Raw genomic sequence first — 21,811 nt, 5'->3', positions numbered from 1 at the left:
TGCCCTTGAGCAAGGCACTTAATCCTAATTGCTCCTGTAAGTTGCTCTGGATAAGAGCATCTGCTAAATGACTCAAATGTAAAAGACATGCTGTACTGATACAGACACAGAGCTCTCTCCTGCACTGCAACCAGTACTATAGCTGGACAGAGAGAGGAGAGATGAGGGAGGAGGAGGAGGAGGAGGAGGGAGGAGGAGGGAGAGATGGAGTGATGAAAAGAGGAGAGAATTTCAGAATCTTGATGGAAAATATAATGTTGCACCTAAACCACTGAGATCTAGAGAAAATAAGAGCAGGACAGTTGAGAGGTGGAGTGAGGAGAGGTGGAGAGAGGTGGAGTGGAGAGAGGTGAAGAGGTGGTGGAGAGAGGTGAGGTGAAGAGGTGGTGGGGAAGTGCTGACTGAACTGTTACTGATGCAGTAGTGCACTGTGTAGGGAATAGGGTTCCATTTCAGACACAATAGGATCTCTATAGGATCAATGTCAGCTGGTTAAAACTGAGAGTCCTTGAGTCTCTGTCCTCAATGTTGTCTTGTCTGTGCTTGTTAGATACAGATGTACACACACACACTGTGCTTGTTAGAAATATGTTTATTTTTTTAAGGTATATTTTACAAGTAAACTGTGTGTGTGTGTGCAGTGCACGTTGCTGAGGTAAAGCTAGAACACAAAAGGGAAACATCAGCGTGTAGAATTCCTCCTAAAATAGCCCCCATGTTACCATGACAACCTGGTTGTTCATCACTTCGATGTGCGACACGCGTGGGAAAAGGGTGACCCCCAACACAGTCAGGTTATTTGAACAGAATGCTTTTAGCTACAGGATGTTAGAGAGCTAAACAGATCCAAAAGAGACTTCACATGGCGATCAGGTTACAGACCTGCTCAAATTCACACATTCCTCAAACACCTACTCATCAGAAGACGCGTGTGTCCTTAGGTGTGGGAATATTTTACAGAGGTGGGAAGTTGCCAATGTGGGGCTCTCACACATGTTTCTGAGAATTGTACATAAACTATATTGCCTTTCCAAGTTTGAAGTTGGTTTAAATAGGACTCTGGGACTTGGAGTCTGAACCGTTTAATCTCTTCTCTCTTTCGCTGATTCAGAAATATTTTTTGGGCTCGAGAATCAAACGGGATGAATTCTATATAGACAGACAGAGAGGCTGTGGGTGTGTGTGTGGATGAGCTCATGGGAAGCGTTGTGTTTATGATCAGATTATCACATAACCATCTCCTTCTGTCTGAGTCTCAAATGGCTACCCTATTCCCTATATAGTGCACTACTTTTGACCAGAGCCAGTAGTGGATAGGGTACCATTTGAGATGCATCCCATTCATATGGCCCTGCAGGACCAAGTCACATCTTTTTCATATTCCTCTGTTTATTGTGGGGTTTTCCCTGATCATCTCGTTTTATAGATGTGTTGTGATCCCATCCTGCTATCCATCCATCCACTCTATTCTCTCTCCTTCTCTCTGTCCTTAGACAACCCCTCTCTCTCTTCCATACTGTCCCCACTCTCTCTCTCTCTCTATCTCTCTCTCTCTCTCCAAATATGTTGTCACAATGCTGCCTGTCGAGCCGCGTGAGGTTTTGTCTAGAAGGAATACAGCTTTTGTCAAAATTGACTTTTTGCAGCAGGTTTACGAGAACTGACGCAGCAGGTTAGGAGAATTAGGTTAGGGGAATTAGGTTAGGGGAATTAGGTTAGGGGAATTAGGTTAGGGGAATTAGGTTAGGGGAATTAGGTTAGGGGAATTAGGTTAGGGGAATTAGGTTAGGGGTATTAGGTTTGGGGTATTAGGTTTGGGGTATTAGGTTAGGGGAATTAGGTTAGGGGAATTAGGTTAGAGGAATTAGGTTTGGGGTATTAGGTTTGGGGAATTAGGTTAAGGTTAGGTGAATTAGGTTAGCTAAAAATGCTTTTGACGTCAATTTGACAAAAGTTGTATCCCATCTAGGCATGACCGCTGCGTGATCCTATCTCTCTTGTCTTGGAACAGGAAGTGCAATAAGAATGAGGGTTTGGTCTAGTTTGAGCCGAGCACTGGCCAGTTTCTTTATTTCTCTACACTGTAGGGACCACTTCCTATGCTACTGCCAACCTTTGTGTGCTTGGCTGGGGTTTAAAAGCCTTATCGCTGCGACAAATCACTGAGACTACTTACAATGAGCACCTCTGTAGTTCCTAAGGACCTTATCAGAAGTTAAATGATTTGTCATTCTGAACGTGGAATGTTGTATTGTTACCATGCCCTATGAGGGATTCCCATATTCTGTGCCCCTCCCAGAATTCTAGAAGAGTGCAAATTCCCCCTTAAGTCTGGGCAGTGGGCTCGGAGCACTCTAATTGTTCTGGCTGTGTACGGTGTGTGTGTGTGTGTGTGTGTGTGTGTGTGTGTATACAGTATGTGTCTATTTCTTTGTGTGTGTTTTCTCTGTCTGTCCCCAATTGGTTCATTTCCTAGACCTTGCCACAGACGGGGGGTTTAGGGGGTGAGGAGGGCTGAGAGCTCAATAGAAGCACATTTCCTGACTGCCTCTTAGAACAACACACACCTCTATGGACTGATAACTATGGAGGTAATGCCAAACACTGTTGATACGAAGGTGTGTGTGTGAGAAACAGACGTGTAGTGTGTGTGTGACAGGATGGGAGGCGGTGAAAAAGAGGGGTGTTAAAGGAGGGATTAGTCTTTGTTCACACAAGTGAGGGAAAGTTGAGTCCAACAAGAGCCTGTAGCCTTCACTGCTCACCTCAATCATTCCACACGTGAGGACATGTAATTACGCTGTTCAATGTCTTACATGTAATTGATATGCCTTGATTCAACTTTGTGGCTCATGTAAATTGTTGGGTGTTATAGTTGGGTGTTTTATAGTTGGGTGTTATACGGAACATTACCAAGAATTGACTAAAATACTTGGCAGTAAGTTCTAGAACTGTTTTTGGCTATATTCTAGAACTGTTTAAACACTCAGGGGAGTTCCATTTGACCCCACCCTAGATGACTACACGGTGCACCCATGCACAATATACTAGATGACCATCTGGCTTTAGGACAATCTATCCTGTTTTCTAAAGGGCGAGTCCATTCTGTGTGCAGTATTTCTATATCTGTTGCTCTGTCTGTATAATATAGATTACTATTCAATTTCAATTACATTTAAGGGCTTAATTGGCATGGGAAACGTATGTTAACATTGCCAAAGCAAGTGAAGTAGATACTATCTCTTTAGCTTCTAAAGGGTGAGTGCATTCTGTGTGTGTCCGGTTCTGTCTAGATTTGTGTAATATAGATGGTTATCTTTGTTATTGACTCTTTAGATAGGTTGGTATAAAAGATTGGGCAGAGTGTCTCTCTCTCTCTCTCTCGCTCTCTCGCTCTCTCTCTCATATATATATATATATACACACACACACACACACTATCCTTGTGAGGACCAAATAATTGATTCCCATTCAAAATCCTATTTTCCCTAACTCTAAGCCTAAAATAGCCTTTGTCCTTGTGGGGACCAGTGAAATGTCCCCACTTTTTTTTTCTTCCTTCTTTGACCATTCTTGTGAGGACTTCTGGTCCCCACAAGGAGGAAGACTTCTGGTCCCCACAAGGAGGAGGACTTCTGGTCCCCACAAGGATAGTAAAACCAAAACACACACTCTTTATTTACCCTTCAGAGAGGTTGGTATGAGAGGTCAAGGAAAACTCCTGATGGACAAGACTGTGGACCAAAGAGAGCCCTCCCTGGGTCTCGTCCATCCTATCAATCACTAGGGGCGGGCCCAAATACCCAAGGCACACATTTTCTCCAGAAACTCAAAAGTTTCTAAAGAAGTTTATTTCAGAATGAAGAATATATGCATTGACATTTTTCAAAGCACTCTGCTAAGAGCTTACATTACTTACATGTTATACGAATGATGATGACGGATGTTTTTGCACTCTGCAAAAGCTTACACACATTTTATATGATGGTCTGTATTGTTTTTGTTCACATGATGATGTACCATTTTGTTAAAATTATTGTATGATTATTTATTTTTGCACAGAAGGAAATGTATGTTTATTATGATTGTAATGTAATGGAGTTTGTGATTAAATATATTGTCAGCTAAATCCATTAAATCTAAATTATGCATTCAGAGAGACGTTTGTGTGTGTGTGTGTGTTTGTGTGCGCGCCAAACCATGTGTGTGTCTGGACACTGACAGAGCTCCAGAGTTCGTCTGTGGAGATGGGAGAACCTTCCAGAAGGACAACCATCTCTGCAGCACTGCACACACCTACACATCTGTGTCTCTCTCTGTCTCTCTCTCAAACACACACATCCCCAGTCACACTTCTGATCCAGATAACTGTTTAAATGTTTAGTCAGTTTTGGACCAGTCTTTTAGCCCTTCAATCAATTGTCCCACAGTTATGAAGTGGTGGTGTGGACACACACGACTCGAATTACAAACATTCCTCCCCATCGGACAGACACACAGACACACACACACACACAGACAGAAGGAGAAAAACTGGAATTCCTTCCGATCTCATACACACATACACACACACACAGATAGGAATGTGTGTCATTCGAGTCACAAGGCCAGGGTGGAGTCCTCTCCCTCTGACCAGGTCTATTAGGAGGACTAATCTATACAGGCCTAGTCTATTAGGAGGACGAATCTATACAGGCCTAGTCTATTAGGAGGACGAATCTATACAGGCCTAGTCTATTAGGAGGACTAATCTATACAGGCCTAGTCTATTAGGAGGACTAATCTATACGGGCCTAGTCTATACGGGCCTAGTCTATTAGGAGGACTAATCTATACAGGCCTAGTCTATTAGGAGGACTAATCTATACGGGCCTAGTCTATTAGGAGGACTAATCTATACGGGCCTAGTCTATTAGGAGGACTAATCTATACGGGCCTAGTCTATACAGGCCTAGTCTATTAGGTGGACTAATCTATACATGCCTAGTCTATACGGGCCTAGTCTATTAGGAGGACTAATCTATACGGGCCTAGTCTATTAGGAGGACTAATCTATACAGGACTAGTCTATACGGGCCTAGTCTATTAGGAGGACTAATCTATACAGGACTAGTCTATACGGGCCTAGTCTATTAGGAGGACTAATCTATACAGGCCTAGTCTATTAGGAGGACTAATCTATACGGGCCTAGTCTATTAGGAGGACTAATCTATACGGGCCTAGTCTATACGGGCCTAGTCTATTAGGAGGACTAATCTATACAGGCCTAGTCTATTAGGAGGACTAATCTATACAGGCCTAGTCTATACGGGCCTAGTCTATTAGGAGGACTAATCTATACGGGCCTAGTCTATACAGGCCTAGTCTATTAGGAGGACTAATCTATACAGGCCTAGTCTATTAGGAGGACTAATCTATATACAGTGGGGGAAAAAAGTATTTAGTCAGCCACCAATTGTGCAAGTTCTCCCACTTAAAAAGATGAGAGAGGCCTGGAATTTTCATCATAGGTACACGTCAACTATGACAGACAAAATGAGAAAATAAAATCCAGAAAATCACATTGTAGGATTTTTTATGAATTTATTTGCAAATTATGGTGGAAAATAAGTATTTGGTCAATAACAAAAGTTTCTCAATACTTTGTTATATACCCTTTGTTGGCAATGACACAGGTCAAACGTTTTCTGTAAGTCTTCACAAGGTTTTCACACACTGTTGCTGGTATTTTGGCCCATTCCTCCATGCAGATCTCCTCTAGAGCAGTGATGTTTTGGGGCTGTCGCTGGGCAACACGGACTTTCAACTCCCCTCCAAATATTTTCTATGGGGTTGAGATCTGGAGACTGGCTAGGCCACTCCAGGACCTTGAAATGCTTCTTACGAAGCCACTCCTTCGTTGCCCGGGCGGTGTGTTTGGGATCATTGTCATGCTGAAAGACCCAGCCACGTTTCATCTTCAATGCCCTTGCTGATGGAAGGAGGTTTTCACTCAAAATCTCACGATACATGTCCCCATTCATTCTTTCCTTTACACGGATCAGTCGTCCTGGTCCCTTTGCAGAAAAAACAGCCCCAAAGCATGATGTTTCCACCCCCATGCTTCACAGTAGGTATGGTGTTCTTTGGATGCAACTCAGCATTCTTTGTCCTCCAAACACGACGAGTTGAGTTTTTACCAAAAAGTTATATTTTGGTTTCATCTGACCATATGACATTCTCCCAATCCTCTTCTGGATCATCCAAATGCACTCTAGCAAACTTCAGACGGGCCTGGACATGTACTGGCTTAAGCAGGGGGGACACGTCTGGCACTGCAGGATTTGAGTCCCTGGCGGCGTAGTGTGTTACTGATGGTAGGCTTTGTTACTTTGGTCCCAGCTCTCTGCAGGTCATTCACTAGGTCCCCCGTGTGGTTCTGGGATTTTTGCTCACCGTTCTTGTGATCATTTTGACCCCACGGGGTGAGATCTTGCGTGGAGCCCCAGATCGAGGGAGATTATCAGTGGTCTTGTATGTCTTCCATTTCCTAATAATTGCTCCCACAGTTGATTTCTTCAAACCAAGCTGCTTACCTATTGCAGATTCAGTCTTCCCAGCCTGGTGCAGGTCTACAATTTTGTTTCTGGTGTCCTTTGACAGCTCTTTGGTCTTGGCCATAGTGGAGTTTGGAGTGTGACTGTTTGAGGTTGTGGACAGGTGTCTTTTATACTGATAACAAGTTCAAACAGGTGCCATTAATACAGGTAACGAGTGGAGGACAGAGGAGCCTCTTAAAGAAGAAGTTACAGGTCTGTGAGAGCCAGAAATCTTGCTTGTTTGTAGGTGACCAAATACTTATTTTCCACCATAATTTGCAAATAAATTCATTAATAATCCTACACTGTGATTTTCTGGAGAAAAAAAATCTCAATTTGTCTGTCATAGTTGACGTGTACCTATGATGAAAATTACAGGCCTCTCTCATCTTTTTAAGTGGGAGAACATGCACAATTGGTGGCTGACTAAATACTTTTTTTCCCCCCACTGTAGGCCTAGTCTATACGGGCCTAGGGTTAGAACTACTAATACATGGCTTCCTTCTCTCCTCCCTCTCTCCTCCTCACCTTCCTCTCCATCCTCCTCTCCTCCCTCTCTCCTCCTCCTCCTCCTCTCCCCCTCTCTCCGCCTCTCCTCTCTCCTCCCTCTCTCCTCCTCTCCTCCTTCTCTCCTCCTATCCTCCCTCTCCTCCCTCTCTCCTCCTCTCCTCCCTCTCTCCTCCTCTTCTCCCTCTCCTCTCTCTCTCTCCTCCCTCTCTCCTCCTCTCCTCCCTCTACTCCCTCTCTCCTCCTATCCTCCCTCTCCTCCCTCTCTCCTCCTCTCCTCCCTCTCTCCTCCTCTTCTCCCTCTCCTCTCCTCTCTCTCCTCCCTCTCTCCTCCTCTCCTCCCTCTCCTCCCTCTCTCCTCCTATCCTCCCTCTCCTCCCTCTCTCCTCCTCTCCTCCCTCTCTCCTCCTCTCCTCTCTCTCCTCCCTCTCTCCTCCTCTCCTCCCTCTACTCCCTCTCCTCTCTCTCCCCCCTCTCTCCTCTTCTCCCCCCTCTCTCCTCCCTCTCTCCTCCTCTCCTCCCTCTCTTCTCTTCGCTAGTGAGATACATTCACAAATCTTGCTGTAATTTTTTTATGTGGTATTGATATGATTGATGTGATGTTTACTATAGGATAGAAAGGCCAGTGGCTAGAGTGAATGTTGGTCAAATGTTTTGGCTCCACGTCTCAACAGATCTAGGCATGATTCCGGTCAGTTGACCGCAGCTGGCTTGTCCCGATCATTGGACACACACAAACCTGCACACACACACACACACACTGAACGGTTGAACGCAGCAGGCCGCGACCGCTGGATCGGAGGATGAGGCATTTGTTTATTTATCTTTCCCCTCTAAATGTTGTCCACAGAATTTTGGGAGAGGCACGTCCGAAACGAAATGTCCGCTGTGGCTTCCCAACCCACCCTACGAATGAGGAAAATCTATGGCATTTTAGGAAGACTTTCTAAACTTGTCTTGTTGAAGTGATCGGATTGGAGAGATCTGTAAGGTGGAACCTTAATCTTTGACCTAATCATGGTATGGTCAGTAATAGCCTAGCCTACTTCAAGTAAACAAGGAACGTATTGGAACGTCGTGAACTTTTTGAACCCAAGGGCACCACAGAATAACAGCTGCATGGTATCAGCAGGTGGGGATTCATACCGCTGAAGATCATCACATCTGTCTGTTAGTCTGGCTGTCTGTCTGCCTGCCTGTCTGTCTGTCTGTCTGTGCTGCGGTTGACTGTCTGTCTCTGTCTGGGCTGCGGTTGACTGTCTGTCTTTCTATCTGTCTGCTTGTCTATCTGTCTGTCTGTCTGAGTTGCGATTGCAAGTACCCCTTGCTGTGGCACACAGAACAGGGCGGGGTAGGCTGTGGGCGGGGTCGGCCCGGGCTGGCCCACCGCCCACCACATGTTTTCGTTGGTTGAGGCCCATTTGCATTCCACCTCAACCAGTGTTGCCAACTTAGCGACTTTGTCACTATATTTAGCGAGTATTCAGAACCCTCTAGCGACACATTTTTAAAAAATCGACTAGCGACAAATCTAGCGACTTTTTCTGGTGTTATTGGAGACTTTTGGAGACTCTGACGTGAAAGCACGTATCGTTCTTACTCTTCTCAACGAGCAGTGGGTGCTTTGTTACCCCCGTCCCAAAGCACTCACAGGCGGCCCAGTCCTCGCGCAGCAGTCCCTCCAAGCTGCAGTCAGAGCAGGAGATGTTCACCCCTCCGCGTCCAGACTGCAAATGAATCGTGCATGTGGGAAGCCGCCGCTGGCTGATCCCGCCCTGGCTTACATTCAGGGTGGGATGTAAATGTATTATATTTTTTATTTTAAAGAATCGACAGAAGAACGTTCATTTGTAGTTCTAAACATATTTAGGGTGTTTTTTACTCACTTTTTGTCTCTCCCACAACGTTATTCCTCTCTCCTACAGCGTCCATCACAATTACATGCACATGGCCAATTATGGAAATTAGGTGATGACGTCATTTAGAGACTTTTAGGACAGCCAATAGCTACTTTCCTTACTGAGGAGTTGGCAACACTCACAACCTAGCATGTGGTGACAGGTCAGCAGTCAGCATGTACATAACAGATCATCTAGTTTGCCACTCTAGCTAGCTAGTTGTTTACAGAGTCACGTCTAATAATATAAATAATTGTTTTCTAATCTATTTTTGGGTTAATCATTTCTGTTGACTGTAAAAAATAAAAAAATAAAAGCATATGTAAGAGATAATCAACGAGGGGCTATGCGTTCTATGTAAAATAATGAACAACGTGGAAGGTGTGTTCCACGACGCGCTATATGAGTGGAACTGACCTTCCACTGAGTTGCATTATTTCCCAGAGAACTCATAGAGCCTTGAGTTGATTATCCCTATTATACCATGGATATAATTTAACACATTTGCCGCTGGAAATATGTTCATTTGCCAGTAGAAATATGTTCAACATCAACTGAAGTAGCTAGCAAGTTTACTAGATAGCTACAGTAGTTGCTGTGGTAACCAAACAAACAGATGTGCTAGTTCAGCTAACCAAACTATCAGTCCTAGCCTGTTATTATGAAAATCGAATTCAACAATGCCAATAAAACATTTTATTCGACTGCGGTTGGCATACCCACTGTCTATTCCTTATCTCATCTCTCATAAAATAGATGTTAATGCTTCCCAATGACACCATGGTTAAATACAAAGGGTTGATAAATACAGACGTTAATATTACGAACCCAGGGTACATTGGCAGAAAATGAGGTGAGTTTGTCCCAAAATAATAATAATAATCCCATTACAGCATCATCATCATTCAGCACTTTATTTAACACGAATTTAACATCTAAGTCAAAGGAATGTCAGAATAAAATGTATACATGTACGTACATTCCACAAGTGGCATTGTGATGTCATCATTAAAAAACAAGTTGAAACAGAAACAAATATTTGTAGAGAGTGTTGGAACAGGTAGGATATGTCCCATATGGCCCATATGTCACCCTATTCCCTATATAGTGCACTACTTTTGACCAGGGACTGTAGGACTGAAAATACAAGTGCATTATATAGGGAATAGGGTGCCATTTGGGATATAGCCTAGGAGTGAATTAAAACAAGGATGTACAAAGACCAATAAAATACATAGGAGACCAATACTATTCTGATTTGGTTCTGAGAATGTGTCCTCTGGTTTATAATGATTTTCTTCTCTCATACATTACATTACATTTACATTATACACACGTATTTTCTCCTGTCTCTCTCTCTCTCTCTCTCTCTCTCTCTCTCTCTCTCTCTCTCTCTCTCTCTCTACACACACACACTCACTCACACTGGCACTACAGTGAATGGGTACCAAGGTTATTATAGTTTTGTGTTTTTCTATTCGTTTTTATTTGTTTTTCAATTTTTATTTTGAATTCAGTTTAGTTTCAGTACATTTTCTGACCTGATTTGCTAGTTTTTATTTAGTTAAAGTTGTATCAAAATATTTATATTTCGTTTTTATATTATTTCGTTTAGTTTTAGTGTAAGGGACAGAAATGGCTAGAAGCCATTTGGGTTGTGTAGTTGGGGGTGTTTTTTGGGATGTCACTTCTTGCAACTTGAGGGCAGTAATACCAAAGATGGTGGATAAATGAAGATGTCCCACTGAGGCTGTTTGCCATTGGAAATAATGGTCAGTTCCGGTCTGCTTAACGGGGTGGCTCTACCATAGGCACCAATGCATTAGCAGCTGGATCTGGTCTGCTTAGTTCATTGACTGTATATGATTGCGATACCTTGAACACTCAACTTAATCATCATCCAAAAATAACTTTATAAATACAAAATATATACTTAATGTTAGCAGTTTTACCACAGACTTCCACTGAGGTTTTTTGTGTAAAGCTTGGAGCCGACGGTTTTCTTTTGTTCCCTCCCGAGTTTCCATTAGCTCAGGAAGTGCAAGGCAAAGCTCCAGGAATCTGTGGTAAAACGGCTCACAGTCAGTGTATCTTTTGTATTTTTTCTAATCATTTTGGGGAGATATGACAGTAGAATTTTTGAGGTTTCAAAAACTGTATTGCACACAGTGATTATGAAAAGTTAGACAGAGCGTCGGGACAGCTTTACACTTTGGCCCCCCTGTGGTCAATTGTTCAAATAAGAACCCTATAGCTGTATAGCCTTGGATTCTCAAGATCTAAGGTTATGTTAACTTTAAATGATAAAGTCAATCTCAATGTGACTTGGATTTAAAAGGAATAACGTCGAGACTGGTGCAAAAAAATCTGGTGGAAGGAAACTCTCTCTTGCCCATGTTTACACCAATCCAATGCTTTTGAACCTAGTAGAAGAAGGTAAGAAGAATCAAGTTAGCTACCTAGCTGAGTTTTTTCATCTGTTAGCTAGTGATAGTGATGCACAAGCTAAGCCTTTTTGAAACATCGCCATCTAATGGTTGCATTTACCCGCCAGATTCAGTAGATTGAAAACACCATTAGATTTTTTCCCCAAAGTACATTAAAAAATATATATTTAAAAAATAACATAATTCATGGTGGTTTTTATTTTATTTTAGTTAATTTTGGAGTCAAAGATTATAGTTTCAGTATAGTTATAGTTTTTCAAATGGGTTTGTTAATTATTTTATTTCAATTGACTAAATAATTGTTCCATCATTAGTTTTCATTTTAGTTTCAGTTTTATTTTCCTATAATAACATTGATGGGTACATGTTGTTGTTGTCCAATCTGTGACCCACAACGCTTTGATTCGTTGGATGCTTTTTAGAAACGTAATATCGTTAGAGGGGGCAAAAGTTCTGTGAATCCTAGTAATTCCAATGGAATTTATTAACATCCTTGTTGTTGCCATTCACTGTATGTTTGTACACACACACACACACACACACACACACACACACACACACACACACACACACACACACACACACACACACACACACACACACACACGAGAGAGAGAGCTAGAGTTCACATCAATGAACCACATTCCCATGGGAAGTAAAACAAGAACAGTAATATTACAACTGAGAACTTTTACAATGTACTCAGTATCTTTTCCAAGGACAGGGAGGGACAATGAAACTAGCCGATATAGTATCTGTCAGTGATTACATTGATACACTATATATAAGGTGTTGAATCTGTCAGGCTTTCGAAGGCCTATTTACTTATAAAAACACACACGTGACCCACTTTGTGCAAATCTTCTACAACACACATTCAACATAATAACATTCCCATAGCCAACACGGCAGTAGAGAAATTTGCTTTGAACTGGATATGTATGTGAATCACGAACAGCTCCTTGTCAATTCATAGAGGGTGTGGGTTCTATATCTAACTGTGCCTGTGTGTGCTGTATCTATGCCTGGAGAACGGCTCATAACAATGGCTGGAACGGAGCAAATGGAATGGCATCAAACACATGGAAACCATGTGTTTGATGTATTTGATACCATTCCACTGATTCCACGCCAGCCATTACCACGAGCCCGTCCTCCCCAATTAAGGTGCCACCAGCCTCCTGTGGCCTATAGGTTCAGTTGATAACTGTTGACAGATTGTTGATGCCCCTGAACATGAATCAGAGTAAACAGAGTTCAGCCAAAAGGTTTGGTGCTGATAGTTCTGGTAGATGGTGTGTATGTATGATATGCTCTACTGTATGCAAAAGAACTACAATGATATATCGATCCAAAGAGGGACTCCATAAAGAACTACAATGATATATCGATCCAAAGAGGAACTCCATAAAGAACTACAATGATATATCGATCCAAAGAGACACTCCATAAAGAACTACAATGATATATCGATCCAAAGAGGCACTCCATAAAGAACTACAATGATATTATCGATCCAAAGAGGAACTCCATAGAGGAAGACAATGTGCTGTGGAACAATATATCAACAACATATTCTGTTAACATGCAGGTGGACGGTTACAAAATTCAGGTAACTTTCCCCAAATTCCCAGGTTTTCCAGAATTCCCGGTTGGTTGGCCTGTGTGGCTCAATTGGTAGAGCATGGCGCTAGCAATGCCAGGGTCATGGGTTTGATTCCTGCTGGGGCCACCGGTATGTAAATGTCTCACTGCTGTAAGTCGCTTTAGATAAAAGCTTCTGCTAAATGGCATATGCTATGTCAGGATTCCCAGATTATCTGTTTATTCCCACCTAATCCCAGGAATCTTCCAGCTGCAGCTGGTTTGGTACCGTTGCAGCTGGCTTGGTACCGTTGCAGCTGGCTTGGTACCGTTGCAGCTGGCTTGGTACCGTTGCAGCTGGCTTGGTACCGTTGCAGCTGGCTTGGTACCGTTGGTGGGCTGTAGTGGTTGTTCTGGCTCCCCATGGTATTGGGAGCTAGGAGGATTGACTATGGGTGAGTGAGAGTCACTCGGTTAAAGTTCAACAATGATGGAAGTGACCGGGTTAAAACAGCAACCAGACACAAATAGAGATGTCTGTCGCACTTGTGAGAAGAAATAAACAATTATAATTATGCTTCGCTTTGGTGAACCTCTATACAATCACAGTATAGAACTATACAATCACAGTATAGAACTATACAATCACAGTATAGAACTATACATTCACAGTATAGAACTATACATACAATCACTATATACACAGATACAACCCACCCCACAGATTCTAGGAAGCAGGGGTTAAATTGTATGTCACCCAGGTTTGTGTGTTTGTCAGTGTGTTGAGTGTTCTGCGGAGTCCCTCTCGTGTGTCTGTGTGTGTGTTCATTGTTTAACCTTTCCTCTGAGCCAACCATGGAGCAAAGGAACACTGGAGAAAAACACACACACACACACACACACACACACACACACAAACACAGACACACACACACACACACACACACACACCCACCCTCCGCTTGGGCACTGTGTGTCAGAGAGAAGTGTGTGTAGGGTGGGGAGCTGTGCTGTCTGTCTCTTTCTATCTGTTGTTATGTGTGTTCCCTGTTTATTTGTGATAAGATTGTTGTGTGTGGCATGGGAATGAAGTAGGTTGGACAGTGTGTGTGTGTGTGTGTGTGTCTTTCCCGGCAGCACTATGCTGTTCATCAGGTTAGTCAGGAAAGACAGGTGGAGACCAGAGAGAGATCCTAGAGTCGTCTTAGAGAGAGAGCGAGATCCTAGAGTCGTCTTAGAGAGAGAGCGAGATCCTAGAGTCGTCTTAGAGAGAGAGCGAGATCCTAGAGTCGTCTTAGAGAGAGAGATTCTACAGAGTTGTCTTAGAGAGAGAGCGAGATTGTACAGAGTCGTCTTAGAGAGAGAAAGTGCCACAGTTCACATGAGGCTGCATACCTCTCTTCCTCTCTCCTCTTCTTTCTTTCTTTCTTTCTTTCTTTCTTTCTTTCTTTCTTTCTTTCTTTCTTTCTCTCTCTCTCTCTCTCTCTCTCTCTCTCTCTCTCTCTCTCTCTCTCTCTCTCTCTCTCTCTCTCTCTCTCTCTCTCTCTCTCTCTCTCTCTCTTTCTTTCTTTCTTTCTTTCTTTCTTTCTTTCTTTCTTTCTTTCTTTCTTTCTCGCTCTCCCTGCTTGATAGTGTCCAATGTCATATACACAACTAAAGCAAGAATCTTCTTCCAAACAGTCTTACATCCAATGTTTAAAAGTCCTCAACTCTTCTTCTTCCTCCAAATGGTCTGTACACAACACAGATACAAAATAAAAGGCATTTTTCGCATTTCCCAAACTGCCATATGTCCAGTCAGAACCCTCAGAACAGGTGGTCAACTCCATACCAATATAATGAATAGAATGGAACTCATTCTACATTCTGTGATTAACTCCTTCCATTCTATACAGTCAGTATGGAACCTATGCACACATGGCACATATGGAGTGAGTGCTCCAGTCTTGGCTATCACATCATCACAAATGTTTCTTTGTTATTTTTTCTTGCTACCGTTCTGTTCCATAGTTCCACATTCTATTATGTGAATTATATATTAGTAAATCAATACATTCTTCTGTCTTTTGATCCTCAGTGTCCGTCCAAGGCTTTCTCCCTCCATCACATATAGAATCATATGGAATCTACAGATCTCTTTAGAATTCACTCTGGAGCGTTCAGGAAAGCAGGGGGAGTAAGGAGTTCCTCCCCTTCCTCCCCTTCCTCCCCTTCCTCCCCTCCTCCCCTTCCTCCCCTTCCTCCCCTCCTCTCCTTTCATCCCCTCATTCCTCACCCTGGCAGTGTCCTGACCCTGTCCTCCTTTCCTCCGCCTTTCCTTTTCATCCCACCCCATCCCCCTCTTCCGGCGCTGTACCCCCCCCCCCCATCTCTTCTCCATCCCATCCATCTTTACAGGTCCAAACGGAACGCCCCAAAATAACTTGATGAATCCTCCGCATGGACCATGGTGGGGGACGAGACTGAGACGAAGAGTTCATCCCCGGCCCTTAGCTCGAACAGCCCTCCCTGGTACACAGAGTGGAGGGCGTACTCCGCGTCTGGGGCCCAGCACTTGGTCCCTACACCCTTCAGTAGCTGGATGGGCCGCAGGTAGGACGTCTTCTTGTACACACACTGGACCAGCTGGTGACTGGCTGTAGGCTGGTCCCCTTCACTAAGGGATGGGTAGCGGAAGTACACCTGGAGATGGAGGGAGAGAGGGATGGAGGGATGGATGGAGGGAGGGAGGGAGGGAGGGAGGGACAAAGAGAGGGATAGAGGGAAAGGAGAGGTAGTGATTAATTGAATGGTACTTGATTGATGCCTAGAATGGAAATTGCTTTGTCATGAATATCCAAAACATTACAAACATGTATTTTCCAAAACATTACAAACATGTATGTTCCAAAACATTACAAACATGTATGTTCCAAAACATTACAAACATGTATGTTCCAAAACATTACAAACGTGAATGTTCCAAAACATTACAAACGTGAATGTTCCAAAACATTACAAACATGTATGTTCCAAAACATTACAAACATGTATGTTCCAAAACATTACAAACGTGTATGTTCCAAAACATTACAAACATGTATGTTCCAAAACATTACAAACATGTATGTTCCAAAACATTACAAACGTCAATGTTCCAAAACATTACAAACATGTATGTTCCAAAACATTACAAACATGTATGTTCCAAAACATTACAAACATGTATGTTCCAAAACATTACAAACATGTATGTTCCAAAACATTACAAACGTGTATGTTCCAAAACATTACAAACGTGAATGTTCCAAAACATTACAAACATGTATGTTCCAAAACATTACAAACATGTATGTTCCAAAACATTACAAATGTGAATGTTCCAAAACATTACAAACATGTATGTTCCAAAACATTACAAACATGTATGTTCCAAAACATTACAAACGTGTATGTTCCAAAACATTACAAACATGTATGTTCCAAAACATTACAAACATGTATGTTCCAAAACATTACAAACGTGTATGTTCCAAAACATTACAAACGTGAATGTTCCAAAACATTACAAACATGTATGTTCCAAAACATTACAAACATGTATGTTCCAAAACATTACAAACATGTATGTTCCAAAACATTACAAACATGCATGTTCCAAAACATTACAAACGTATATGTTCCAAAACATTACAAACGTGAATGTTCCAAAACATTACAAACATGTATGTTCCAAAACATTACAAACGTGTATGTTCCAAAACATTACAAACGTGAATGTTCCAAAACATTACAAACATGTATGTTCCAAAACATTACAAACATGTATGTTCCAAAACATTACAAACATGTATGTTCCAAAACATTACAAACATGTATGTTCCAAAACATTACAAACATGTATGTTCCAAAACATGAAGTCATGAAAAGAACAACTTAAGGGCTCCATTCAATCCGTAGCGTTGAAGACCTGCGCTAAAGCGTGATAGAAATGTCAAGGCAATGTTCCCGCATCAGTGGAGACTGCATTCAATGTAAACGATGCCTTCACCTTTACATTTCAATCCCTCTATAGCGCTGAGCGATACGGATTGAATCGAGCTCTGAATCTGAAAACATTAGCCTACCTGTGAGTACAGGTAGTACCGCCCATCCTGGGGCACACGCAGCCTCCCATTGGCTAAGGTCATGTTGTGAAGATGGGCTCCAAAGCTCTGATTGGCCCAGGAACGGACGGGGTGGCGACATGATTGGTGGAGGTCGGGCTGGGGGGTGGGGTACGAAGGAGACCCTGTTGAGGGAGGGAGGGAGGGAGGGAGGGAGGGAGGGAGGAGGGAGGGAGGGAGAGAGAGAGAGAGAGAGAGAGAGAGAGAGAGAGAGAGAGAGAGAGAGAGAGAGAGAGAGAGAGAGAGAGAGAGAGAGAGAGAGAGAGAGAGAGAGAGAGAGAGAGAGAGAGAGAGAGAGAGAGAGAGAGAGAGAGAGAGAGAGAGAGAGAGAGAGAGAGAGAGAGAGAGAGAGAGAGAGAGAGAGAGAGAGAGAGAGAGAGAGAGAGAGAGAGAGAGAGGGAGGGAGGGAGGGAGGGAGGGAGGGAGGGAGGGAGGGAGAGAGAGAGAGAATGATAAAGGGGAAGTAGAGAAATGGGCAGCAGTGGAGACAAAGAGAACAACATGAAGGGAGGAAGAGAAGGAACATAAAGGAGTATGGGAGGGTTAACCAAACAGGACACATTCCAGCAGCAAGATCAATATCAGATAAGCATGTGTCTGAGTCTCAAATGGCACCCTATTCCCTATATAGTGCACTACTTTAGACCAGGGCCCATAGCCAAATGGCACCCTATTCCCTATATAGTGCACTACTTTAGACCAGGGCCCATAGCCAAATGGCACCCTATTCCCTATATAGTGCACTACTTTAGACCAGGGCCCATAGCCAAATGGCACCATATTCCCTATATAGTGCACTACTTTAGACCAGGGCCCATAGCCAAATGACACCCTATTCCCTATATAGTGCACTACTTTAGACCAGAGTCCTATTGGCCCTGGTCATAAGTAGTAGACTATATACAGTGAATGGTGTGCCATTCGGGACGCAAGGTGTGTCTTTAATTTGAACAAACCTAATGTTCCTATTAGTTTAACTGCACACACACACGCACACACACACACACACACACACACACACACACACACACACACACACACACACACACACAAACACGAAGAGCAGATGTCCTCCGGTGGAAGTTACACAATGTTCTATTCTCTCTTCATATCCAGTATAACAATGGTCATTTAATATCCCATCTATTGTCTATAAAACATTATGATTATGTCTCTGAAGAACTAAATCCTACTTTGTTTGCTGTCCAACTGGACAGCGCTAGGCGATGAGGTAAAACATCTGTACATTCGTGCATGTGTGTGTGTGTGTGACCCTCCTTCCTTCTCACAGCTATGATTCCAGTATAACCTGGAATGCATTTCCTTACTGTCTTACTGTGACACTCTGGCTCTATGGACGTTTATATTGAGCCAGGGTTGTTCATTTTCATGTGTTTGGGTGTCTTTCATTTGGTGGTGTTGGGGATGGGTGAGTTTCATTTTGTTTGTGTCAGGTGGTGATTGGTCGATGACTCCCAATCGGAGGTAACGAGTGTCAGCTGTCGGCTCGTATCTCTGATTGGGAGCCATATATATTCTGTGTGTTTTTTCTCCTTTGTGTTGTGGGTTATTGTTTCTTTGTTGCTGTTAGTAGTATTCAGTATAGAACTTCACGGATCGTCATTTGTTGTTTTCTTCGTGGTTGCTTTAAGTTAATAAAGTCATCATGTTCACTGCTTAGCACGCTCGCATTGGTCTCCTCCTTCAGACGTTCGTGACAGAATAACCCACCAAAAAAAGGACCAAGCAGCGCGTCCAGGAGCAAGGGTCCTGGACACAGGAGTTATGGATGCCTCCTAAGGACTTTTGGACATGGGAGGAGATTCCGGGCTGGAAAGGGTCCTTGGGCACAACCGGAGGAACATCATCGCCCTCGTGAAGAGCTGGAGGCAGCTGCAGCCGAGAGGAGGTGGTCTGAGGAGGAATATCACCGCCCTCGTGAAGAGCTGGAGGCAGCTGCAGCCGAGAGGAGGTGGTATGAAGAGGAAGCGCGGAGTCGAGGCTGGAAGCCCGTGGTTACTCCCCAAAACATTTTTGGGGGCACATGGCTTGGGCGCCTGGGCAGCAGGAGGCTGCCACAGGGAGAAAAGGAGAGAGGGCTATCGGATTACGGGAGCCATTGGCAGTAGAGGGAGGGAAGTTGTTGTGGCACGGCATGCAGAGACTGAAGTGTGTTCCCAGTCTGGTCGGTCCGTTCTTGATCCCCAGTTAAGGCCAGTGGTGGGTGTTCCCGATGCGGTCCGGCCTGTTCCTACTCCACGCACCAGGTCCACGATGTGCGTCGCCAGCCGGGCCTGAACTGCCCGTCTGCCCAACGCCGTCTGAACTGCCCCGTCTGCCCAACGCCCGTCTGAACTGCCCGTCTGCCCAACGGCGCCTGAACTGCCCGTCTGCCCAACGGCGCCTGAACTGCCCGTCTGCCCAACGCCGTCTGAACTGCCCGTCTGCCCAACGCCGTCTGAACTGTCCGTCTGCCCAACGCCGTCTGGAACTGCCCGTCTGTACTGAGCCTACAAAGCCGCCCGTCTGCCACGAGCCTTCAGAGCCGTCCGCCGGACCGGGCGCTAGAGCTCTCCGCCAGACAGGATCAGCCAGAGCCTTCCGCCAGACAGGATCAGCCAGAGCCTTCGGCCAGATCCGTCAGCCAGCCATGAGCAGCCAGACCCGTCAGCCAGCCATGAGCAGCCAGATCCGTCAGCCAGCCACGAGCAGCCAGATCCGTCAGCCAGCCATGGAGCAGCCAGATCCGTCAGCCAGCCACGAGCAGCCAGATCCGTCAGCCAGCCACGAGCAGCCAGATCCGTCAGCCAGCCATGAGCAGCCAGATCCGTCAGCCAGCCATGAGCAGCCAGATCCGTCAGCCAGCCACGAGCAGCCAGACCGTCAGCCAGCCACGAGCAGCCAGATCCGTCAGCCAGCCATGAGCAGCCAGATCCGTCAGCCAGCCACGAGCAGCCAGATCCGTCAGCCCGCCAGGATCCGCCAGATCCGTCAGCCAGCCAGGATCCGCCAGAGCCGTCTAGCCAGGATCCGCCAGAGCCGTCCTGCCAGGATCCGCCAGAGCCGTCCAGCCAGGGATCCGCCAGAGCCGTCCAGCCAGGATCCGCCAGAGCCGTCCCAGCCAGGATCCGCCAGAGCCGTCCAGCCAGGATCCGCCAGAGCCGTCCAGCCAGGATCAGCCAGAGCCGTCCCGCCAGGATCCGCCAGAGCCAGCCAGCCAGGATCCGCCATCTAGTCAGGTACTGCCCCTTAGCCCGGTGCTGCCCCTTAGTCCGGTGCTGCCCCCTGAGTCCGGTGCTGCCCTGAGTCCGGTGCTGCCCCCTGAGTCCGGTGCTGCCCCTGAGTCCGGTGCTGCCCCTGAGTCCGGTACTGCCCTTAGCCCGGTGCTGCCCCTTAGTCCTGTACTGCCCTTTAGTCCGGTACTGCCCCGTAGTCCGGTGCTGCCCCGTAGTCCGGTGCTGTCCCTTAGCCCGGTGCTGCCCCTTATCCCGGTGCTGCCCCCTTAGGCCGATGCTGCCCCTTAGTCCGGGGTTGCCCCCTTAGTCCAGGTGGGGTTAGGTGGAGGGTGGTCATTGGGAGGCTACCGAAGCAGGTTGTGACTGTGGTGGGGTGGGGATCACGACCGGGGGCCAGAGCCGCCACCATGGACAGACGCCCACCCAGACCCTCCCCTAGTCCTGATGTTGGTGCGCCCGGAGTTCGCACCTTTAGGGGGGGGTACTGTGACACTCTGGCTCTATGGACGTTTATATTGAGCCAGGGTTGTTCATTTTCATGTGTTTGGGTGTCTTTCATTTGGTGGTGTTGGGGATGGGTGAGTTTCATTTTGTTTGTGTCAGGTGGTGATTGGTCGATGACTCCCAATCGGAGGTAACGAGTGTCAGCTGTCGGCTCGTTATCTCTGATTGGGAGCCATATATATTCTGTGTGTTTTCTCCTTTGTGTTGTGGGTTATTGTTTCTTTGTTGCTGTTAGTAGTATTCAGTATAGAACTTCACGGATCGTCATTTGTTGTTTTCTTCGTGGTTGCTTTAAGTTAATAAAGTCATCATGTTCACTCGCAACGCTGCGCATTGGTCTCCTCCTTCAGACGTTCGTGACACTTACAAGAAGAGCCAGGAGTATTTACAAGATAGGAAAGTTTCCGGATCAGTTATTTCCTGGGAAAAGCAGGTGAATGATTGACCCCCTTTCTTCATCTCTACTGACTACCCACTGGGCACAGACGTCTGTTCAATGTCTAGTTTTGATTTACATTTGGTTGAGTTGTCAACTAACGTGAAAGCAACAAAACATTTAACTGGATTTAGGTTAAAAGTTAAATGAAAACAATATGAAATTCCCTTCCGTTGATGACTTTTTTCTAAATCTGATCAGATTTCCACTTTGATTCAACGTCATTATTTAATTATTTTGTTGAAATGACGTTGAAACAACGTTGATTCAACCAGTTTTTGCCCAGTGGGTTTTGACTAACAAAGAGAGGCCGTGGCCTGAGAGAGAGACAGAGAGAGAGACAGAGAGAGAGACAGAGAGAGAGAGAGAGAGAGAGAGAGAGAGAGAGAGAGAGAGAGAGAGAGAGAGAGAGAGACAGAGAGAGAGACAGAGAGAGAGACAGAGAGAGAGAGAGAGAGAGAGAGAGAGAGAGAGA

The 21,811-nt window shown here is 44.9% G+C and overlaps 1 protein-coding gene across 1 annotated transcript in view; it reads right to left on the bottom strand.

The window, feature by feature from the left end:
• Positions 1-15,385: 15,385 nt before the first annotated feature.
• The window catches only part of LOC121554451 (tumor necrosis factor ligand superfamily member 10), a 49,272-nt gene continuing 42,846 nt past the window's right edge, over positions 15,386-21,811 (bottom strand). Inside the window, exons 5-6 of the mRNA XM_041868048.1 lie at positions 17,122-17,285; positions 15,386-15,697 (exon numbers count right to left, since the gene is read on the bottom strand). Of these exons, the coding sequence (XP_041723982.1) occupies positions 15,407-15,697; positions 17,122-17,285 (455 nt within the window). The 3' untranslated portion in view covers positions 15,386-15,406. The remainder of the gene's footprint in view (positions 15,698-17,121; positions 17,286-21,811) is intronic.

Source organism: Coregonus clupeaformis, chromosome 27 (assembly GCF_020615455.1).
Source record: "Coregonus clupeaformis isolate EN_2021a chromosome 27, ASM2061545v1, whole genome shotgun sequence".
Classification (NCBI taxonomy): Eukaryota; Metazoa; Chordata; class Actinopteri; order Salmoniformes; family Salmonidae; genus Coregonus; species Coregonus clupeaformis.
The sequence above is the reverse complement of the archived record's forward strand: the minus strand, read 5'-3'. Positions and strand labels throughout refer to the sequence as shown.